The 8,257-nt window shown below is 34.0% G+C and overlaps 4 protein-coding genes across 5 annotated transcripts; 1 reads left to right on the forward strand and 3 right to left on the reverse strand.

Moving 5' to 3' along the window:
- Window positions 1-484: 484 nt before the first annotated feature.
- Seipin (lipid droplet biogenesis associated protein seipin) lies at window positions 485-2,011 on the reverse strand. Its single transcript, XM_018028875.2, has 4 exons — window positions 1,557-2,011; window positions 1,332-1,477; window positions 733-1,263; window positions 485-651 (listed from the first exon to the last, which is right to left on the reverse strand). The coding sequence occupies exons 1-4, from the start codon at window positions 1,778-1,780 to the stop codon at window positions 554-556; spliced, it is 999 nt and encodes a 332-aa protein (XP_017884364.1). The 5' UTR covers window positions 1,781-2,011; the 3' UTR covers window positions 485-553.
- Window positions 2,012-2,100: 89 nt separating this feature from the next.
- Rbbp5 (retinoblastoma binding protein 5) lies at window positions 2,101-4,205 on the reverse strand. The gene is made up of 7 exons (XM_018028872.2): window positions 4,108-4,205; window positions 4,015-4,040; window positions 3,764-3,936; window positions 3,469-3,697; window positions 2,940-3,395; window positions 2,455-2,863; window positions 2,101-2,386 (listed from the first exon to the last, which is right to left on the reverse strand). The coding sequence occupies exons 1-7, from the start codon at window positions 4,124-4,126 to the stop codon at window positions 2,301-2,303; spliced, it is 1,398 nt and encodes a 465-aa protein (XP_017884361.1). The 5' UTR covers window positions 4,127-4,205; the 3' UTR covers window positions 2,101-2,300.
- Window positions 4,206-4,264: 59 nt separating this feature from the next.
- Window positions 4,265-6,012, forward strand: mRpS29 (mitochondrial ribosomal protein S29). Of its 2 annotated transcripts, none has more exons than XM_018028874.2 (6): window positions 4,265-4,377; window positions 4,498-4,821; window positions 4,938-5,030; window positions 5,105-5,241; window positions 5,305-5,652; window positions 5,734-6,012. In XM_018028874.2, exons 1-6 carry the CDS (start codon window positions 4,362-4,364, stop codon window positions 5,968-5,970), a joined length of 1,155 nt encoding a protein of 384 aa, XP_017884363.1. In that variant the 5' UTR covers window positions 4,265-4,361; the 3' UTR covers window positions 5,971-6,012. The 2 variants fall into 2 exon arrangements, with proteins under 2 accessions (XP_017884363.1, XP_026671453.1); XM_026815652.1 differs by having other exon boundaries at window positions 5,739-5,879.
- On the reverse strand, window positions 5,945-8,193 carry ref(2)P (refractory to sigma P). Its single transcript, XM_018028873.2, has 4 exons — window positions 7,616-8,193; window positions 6,954-7,471; window positions 6,634-6,873; window positions 5,945-6,527 (listed from the first exon to the last, which is right to left on the reverse strand). Exons 1-4 carry the CDS (start codon window positions 7,788-7,790, stop codon window positions 6,288-6,290), a joined length of 1,173 nt encoding a protein of 390 aa, XP_017884362.1. The 5' UTR covers window positions 7,791-8,193; the 3' UTR covers window positions 5,945-6,287.
- Between the last annotated feature and the right edge of the window lie 64 nt (window positions 8,194-8,257).

Consider the following 8,257-nt stretch of genomic DNA (forward strand, 5'->3'; position numbering starts at 1 on the left):
CCTACTTTGTTGCGCGATCTCGATTAAATGCAAAACCGGTTCCTCAACCAATTATTTATCGTATATTTCCCAACCCTTTCGCGCCTTATAGATGCTTAAAACGTATGAATCTTACCTTCTGTCCATTTCGAATTTTATCTTTCGTTTGTTCGGTCCTAATTATGCCGGTTCCAATGCATGCCTTACACTACTCACTACAGGCATTATCGTGACGTCAGTCAACATGAAAAAACGTCTCGTATTATTTACGATTTCGTCACGATGAAATTAAATAAAATAAAACATAAGAACTCGAATACACTCCGAACTACACTCTGAACACATCCCCGGATTTGACCGCGAGCAACTTCGTTCCGGTGGCGCCACTAATTGGCGCAATATAAAAACAAGGAAAAGACAGGTAATATTATGTAGGTAACATTTATTTTATTAAAGATCTTTATTTGAATAAAGTATTGTGATAATAGAATTGTAGAAAAATAAATATTTTTGAAGTTTAGATTTGGTCACTTTAATAAAACTGTGTATTTAAACAATGTGTAACTCAATGGAATTACTTCAGTAACTCGATATATGATGAATGGGATTCTTCAGCCTCGACAAGATGTGGCACTATAAAAGGATCATCCGACAATGATGAATCTGATGTTTCTTCAAAAAACAAATTAATCCAGTAAGAATCGTATGTACTCTTTCATTTCTATTTTATAAATACTAAAACAGATAACTTACGCTCGTTACTAATTTTCTGATCTTCTTCCTCTTCTACATTCAATTCTCTTTTGTATTCCTGTTCTTTCTCAACTTTCTTATCTTCCTCGTAACTAAACCCATCATCTCCGATGATGTCCTCATAAGTATGGAAATGGAGATAGGAAAGAATGCACACAAGTGCTATGAAAAACAAATTTGTGCCAATGCCAACGATAGCAGACAATATCGGCCAATGGAACATTAAATAACGTAGGCCAGATAAATGTGCATTTATCATAAGAGTAGCCGAGTAGAATTCAATATGCCTTGATTGTATTTCAATGTAAATTATTGTAACTGGATGATTTTGGTCTTCCTCAAAATTCCCGAATAGTTCAAGCACTATATTTTGCTTTTCCTCTGTACTACTAAAAACCATCGTAGGAGAGAACGTGAGTGTCGTGAGCGTATGTAACAATGTGCTACGATAATGTAGCATGGTAGATCTACATGCATGTTGCACAAGGAAGCCATCTCTGCTCCTTAATTCAGCACAAACCATGAACATACCTGTTTGAACATTATTTCAATTAAATGTTATTTCCTAGACATTTGTGAGAGTACAAGCCAAAGATTACCAAGTTCTTTATTAGCTGGTGATTCGGGCATTTCTAAATGCAGATTAACTTTGTAAGGCTGTCCGACCATTAACAACTGCTGTTTGTTTGTCAACTGTACGTGTGCAGATGGGAAGCTACATATCCCCTTCTGTTCATTACATGATCTATAACAGACAGTAACTAAGGTATCAAATTCGAATACTATTTTTGATATGATTCCGGTAAGTACGAATTGAAGCTCACTTGAATTGTAAGTGTACTGGCCGTACGTACGAAATGCTCGGCACGTACGTATAATAAAATGCTGTGTAAAGAAATACAGATGACCAAACGATCAGGATTGCACTAACAATAATAATCCCGCCGCTGAATAGTACATCTTTTACGGACTGTACGCTTCTTCTCGTCCTGTTCTGAACATTAAATAGCTTCTTGTTGATCTGCTCCAGTAACCTCGAAACTAACATCGCAATTGAAATTTATTATACACGTAGCGGCGATTACATCCAAATGATCCAAACACTACGCAATTAAATTGCGCTCTTATGTACAAATACATAAGATAAGATAAACTATTTATCGATCAATTAATTTTCTCTTAAAACAACTCCGCATCCAGACACAGGTTATGTCCATTTTAATTGATATTTCTCTTGCTACAGTAAGCACAACATAGGCAACAGGCAAATATGAATCTTCCTATACTTTACACAGCTCCTTTATCAAGTCCTTATAGCTTTTTTCTTCATATCACTTTGATAAGCTTTTTGTCTAATTCACACACATCTTAGATACAATTCTTTATTTTAATACAAATTTCAATATAAAAGAAATTTAAGATTAAATTAGATTACATTCCATAGGAAGTAAGAAGTTTTATAGCATATATTGTATAAAACATTATCGCAGTTGATACACATATTTTTGGAGCACTTTTAGTCATTCTGTACATTATAAGACACTTCTTATGCTGAAATGAATTTAAAATTACTTTCCCTTTCTATGTTCTAATCTTGGTCTTCCTTTCTTAGTTGTTGGCTTATCCTTTCCTTTATTTAACAATGGATGAGTCTCTGAAAGCGTAAACAAGAAATGAACAATGAATTTTGCTATATCATTTAATATATACAAAATATTTTACCGTCAACTGGTGCACCCTGCAAGTGGATATCATGAGAACGATGTTTTTTTACAGGTGGCTCATGTGGTGTCGTTTGGTTGTCCTCAGAATCTTCTACGTCTGGCGATATAGGTAAGAATTGTAGCGAACCAATATCTTCCATTTCTTCATCAGAACTACAGAAAGCAGCCACTCTATCTATCGATGCAACATCTACTTCGATTTCTTCGTCTTGAGCCTCTTCTCCTTGAACCACAGACTTGTCTTCATCGCTCAAATCGAATTCGCTCTCCCTTTCTTCGTATTCGACGTTTTCATCCAATTCTTTAAAATCTGGTGCGAACGCAGACCAATTTTCAACTTGATTTTGTGCCCAAATGGAAACGACGCCGGATGATATGGAAGCAATAATTGGTCTTACTGGATGCCACTGAAAATTTTAATAGTAGTATTAATATTCGATATACTACTATGTTTCATAAAAATATAAAGAATTCATTACTTACAACAACATCAAGCAACAACTCTCCTTTAGTTCCATGCAAAATTTTAACTAAATTCCCGATGCTCTTTTCCCACACGTACAAAGCATGTTGCCTAGCAGAACCAGCGCACACATACTCCCCATCTCCGGAAAAACAACATTTCTTCCACATGGTTTTATTTACAAGATCTTGCAGCTTTTGTATTGGTTCAGGTTCGCCGTCCTTGCCACAAGCCAATACTTCGGTACTATCGTATACACGGATTACTCTGTCCGACGTGTTTACTAAGAAGCACGAACCGCGTCTAGCAAATTCGATACTCTTCACAGCTGTATTACTAGCAGTGCCTTGTGATATTTTGTAAGAGGCTTTCACTGTTAACGATTCTGCATCGAGAACTAAAATTCTACCACGAGCATTTCCAGTATACACATAATCTCCTCTGCGGTCGAAAGATGCTACTATATTTAAATCACTCTGAAATAAAACAGTATAACAAATAAAGCAAAGAATTTAAAATGGCACTTAGCATTTCAAATTTATTACATACATCGTCATCAAGAGGTATAACTCTGTGTGAACCTTCAACATCAACCATTACTGCAGCATGTCTCATAGGACATACTAAGAATTTATTAAGATTTCTTGGATGGAATTGGACTTTCAGTATTGGCGACGGAAATCTATACTTTTGATCACATTCTCCTGATAGCACATCCCATATACAAACATTATTGTCTGTAGACGCGCTTAACAATTTATGCCCATTTCTAGACCAACTAATTAAAAAAAGAGATATACAATAAGTATGCAATATTTACTATGAATTACTTCTAATTTCTTACCTCAGCGAACAGACAGGATGTACATGAGCACTAATGAGTTTAGCAACACCACGAGTTAAGAAATCCCAAATAACAATCCTTCCGTCGTTGCATCCAACAGCAAGGAGGGTACCTCTTTTATTAAATGTACAGGTAACCGCTAGTGATATGCAATCTAACGTACCATCAAATTCCTAATGATTCCGAATATTAAATCTATATGGTTCAGAATTAAAAACCATATAATGTTGCATTTATAGAAAATATCTTACCTCTGGATAATTCTGACCGAATGATTCTGTAAAATAGATTGAGTTATATATTAACAAGCTTTAACAATCAACTGCCGAAGTGAAATTTCTTACCTAATAATTCTAAATTCATTTTTATTTTATTCTGTATTTATTTGTATTACAAAATTTGTTAGGATAGAATCAGGTAGAACATCACACTCACATAACACATCGAATACATCTGCGCGGCGGTTGGGTTTTGGTTATGGTTTGGTTATAGCAGGTTATAGTAACGAATATGGCTGCTTACAGTTGTGTTGAAGTCAATAATTTGTGATTATTTATAAGAAAAGAATTTACAAAGGAGTAAAAATAGTGTACGCACCATGATATCATACACCTGTACGTCTACAAACAACAAATTAACTTTCACGACAATTAGATCAGTAATTTTTGTAATATATATACTTATATCACGTTTAGAAATTTCTTAATTGTTTGATTTTGCTTTCAATCATTTAGATTCATCACTTAGTAGATTGTGCATTGCGAGCGGTCGGCGAACATTAATAACGGCCGCTGCAAAAGAAATACAGGATACGAATAATTCATCGTTACGCTTGCCGGAATCGTTCCCACCAGAACATGACGAGAGCTGTTTGAATCGAATTTTTACAATACCTTCAGATATCACAGCATTATTAAAGGATAATCTGCCAATCGAATTCAGGAAGCAAGAATCGATTTTTAGAGAACTTGGCATTTTAGTTAGGAAACCAGCAGTTGAGTTAATATCATATTTAGAGCAGACGGATTTTACAAAACCTATTAACAAATATATCCTCTGTATCCTTTTAAATGTAGCTTGAATGAAGTTGAAATGTACGTTCACTTCATTTACTTGACATATAAATAATAACTTTATACTTATGAAAGATTGTTTTACCTTTATTACTGATCAGATGGTAAATATGGTACAGGAAAAACCGCAACATTGATACATTTAATGCATTACGGGCTTGCTAAGCATTTTATACTACTTCACTTACCATGGGGTATGATGAATTATATTTAAAAGAAAAATATTTATGAATTTCATACATCACATATTTTGTTTTTATATTTTCAGTTTGTACTTGGTTCCGGTTTGCAAGAGAAATTGTAGAATCCCCATTGGTACCAGGTAAACTGGATATACCACCAGAGGCAGCATCTTGGTTGAAATACTTTAAACAGTTAAATCAAGTAGTATTATCACAGTTAGATGTAAGTAATAAATGCAATTAATTTTACATTTACTTCTGATTAGATCAATTCGCATATTTTCAGTTGAAACTTTCGAACGATTATAACTGGTCTCAAAAAGAATCTATAAAGTCTGGAGATACACTTATAAATCTTATCGAATTCGGAATACAAAGACATAAATTTGCTTGTGGAGTTATTGATGCGTTGGTATGTGAACTTAAAGCCGCTAGTACAGCAGGAAAGTGTAAAACACTCGTAATAATGGATGGTTTTAACGCATTTACCTCTAATGTTACGTTAATTCGTGACGACACTCGGACGTTTGTACCACCTGAACGAATATCAATAACATCTTCGTTCTTCAATAGTGTAAAGTATGATTGGTGTAACGCTGCTGCGATATTAACAGTGGATACAAGAGCTAATAAGGTATCTAATAATTTGTTTAACATAATACATGTAAACGTATTTTTTATGTAAAAGGCTCTAAAAATCTGTTGTATTGTTCAGGACAGAAGAGAGTCCCATTATCCAAAATATTTATTAGGGAAAAAAGGATTTGAACACTTAGATCCTTTTCTTCCTATACCTGTTGAAAACTATTCCAAAGAAGAATTCAAAACTATATTAAACTATTATAAGGATCGAAAATGGCTTAGGGAAGTTAGTCCTCAAGGACAAGAAGAGTTGGAATTGTTATCTAACAAAAATCCACATGATCTTTGGCAATTCTGTAAACCATTGTAATTTTCTCTGTAAATAAACATGAGTGCCGAGACATTTTTTAAACTGTTTTATATGTATTTTAATTAACTATTTATATTACTACACGTTAATCTTTTCGCTAGAACTGTGCTTACATATTTTATTAGTGAACGTAGTACATGAGAGGAATGTTTAACATATAAAAGAACAATATGTTTATACAAGTATTATAATTAGAAACATTGATACCCAACACAAAACTGAAATTTTTTCCTTCTTTGAATCCATAGAAAAGGCAAAAAAACTAGCAATCTTTAAGAGAAAACATGCTTAAAACTATCGGGCCAAAATCTTGATATTTACTTTTTGTTATCTGCAGGTAACAATATCTCGATAACGCTATTAATATTGCCCTTTTTGTGTTCCAATAGGGCAGTTAATAATCCTCCGTCATTTGAAAATCCCATTCTCATCATGGCTTCAACAGCTTCGTTGATTAGTGGATCCTGATGATGTACAGTTTGCTTTGGTAACCCGGGATAAATCTTTTTAGATGAAGTTTCTTGCGGTGCTGATGGAGTCGTTGAAGCAGAGGGAACCTTATAAAAATAGTACAAAAATAATTATATTCATATTTCGTACAATTTGATATACTCTATATATTTATAACTCTATATTAACTGAAATTGTTTTACAATATTTTACCTCTTTTATATTACTTTCATCTACTTTCGATGAAGTTGAAGATGCTTGATTAACTTCAGGAGTATTATTTATAACAGACCATTCATCTATTTCACTCGCAACTGACGCAACATCTGATTCTGATTCCTCATTTTTATTTTCTTTGTCAATCAATTTTCTCCCTTCTCCAGGAAATTTCTTAGTAACATTCTCATCCGTATGCGCAGGTTCCTTTTGAGGTTTATCCTCAGTTTGTTGAGCCTATCAAATACAGAAATTATTACATTTTGATGGCAATGCTTGTATAGTATTTGAAATAATATTCTTGATTTCAAACTTACCTGAGATTCATTGCCAGTGTTTGTATCAGTTTTTGGCACTTCTAGTACTGTACTAATGAAATCATCAAGAAGTGGTAGATAAGCTTCCATCCAAGGCTTTATAGTACAATGGATTTTATTAGGTAGATGATCTTCACTGGAACAGGATCTCTTTTGTTCATGTATTCCATTCTTTCTTATAGCTTTTCCAATATGACGATGGAATTTCCTGTTGTACCGGTAATTTAATTGACTCGATATACGAATCATATAATGCTCAGCATGTTTGCCTGCTATCTCACATTCTGAACATAGATCAAAATCTGGGCATTCTACACATTTGTATCTGAACCCAACCACTTCGCCATTACAGCCATCACATACTACACCAAGATGTTTCAATTTTTCCTTATTAGTGGTTTCATTTCTTGTAGATTCTGATGAAATTGTAATATATAACTTCTTTGGTTTTGTGAGCTCAAATTTAGCACATTCATATTCCTCATTAGTTGATATTATAATCTCATCTCCTTCTCTATCTGTGAACATACATACATTTCATATAAATATCTAACAGTGTCAAGTGCTATTTAATATATTGCAAATGAATTATAAGATATATCAGTTCATTTCAACAAGGAAATATAAACGGAGCTAAAATTATTACAACGTATAATAATTACCTCTCCATGTAACAGTGAAAGCCTTGTCACCCAGATCAGGAAAGATTTGTTTTACCTTTAGAAGAAAGGAAGAAAAATCGTTTCCATAGCCATTCATATTGAGCCTTCGAATTTCCTTGATGGTAGAACCATCTCGTAAATACACTTTATAAGGTACGTCACCACAGCTCGTCATTTTTCTATCAATTATTTCCACGGATATTCACTAAAAATGCAACGTTTTTCACGACGCAACACTTATGGTGTCTTCTGAATTCTTCAATCGTAGCTGCTAGTGTCTGCCAAGCTGATTGCGTCCTGTCGTTTATATACTAAGCTGCTACGCACTGCACATCTGTTAATCTCATTCTGAATGAGGTTTCACAAAATGGCGGTACTCACACTGACAACTCAGTAACTTTTACTTTCTCGTTTTTATAGTTGCACACTAAATATATGAACGAGCAAATCACATATATGGACTATTCTGATTATCTAACGACAGAAAAAGCACGGTATTACGTTCGTAACAGTTCTCTTCGCGAATAATTGGCAAATTTTATAAGAATTTGAACAGCGCCATTTTTGAATGAGACGCAAAATTCGACTGACATGTCCCCTCCCCAGGGCATATGAAGACGATGATTCAGAATGCTATGTGGA

The sequence above is a fragment of the Ceratina calcarata genome, unplaced genomic scaffold (assembly GCF_001652005.2).
Source record: "Ceratina calcarata isolate Rehan_Ccalc_2016 unplaced genomic scaffold, ASM165200v1 scaffold478.2, whole genome shotgun sequence".
NCBI lineage: Eukaryota > Metazoa > Arthropoda > Insecta > Hymenoptera > Apidae > Ceratina > Ceratina calcarata.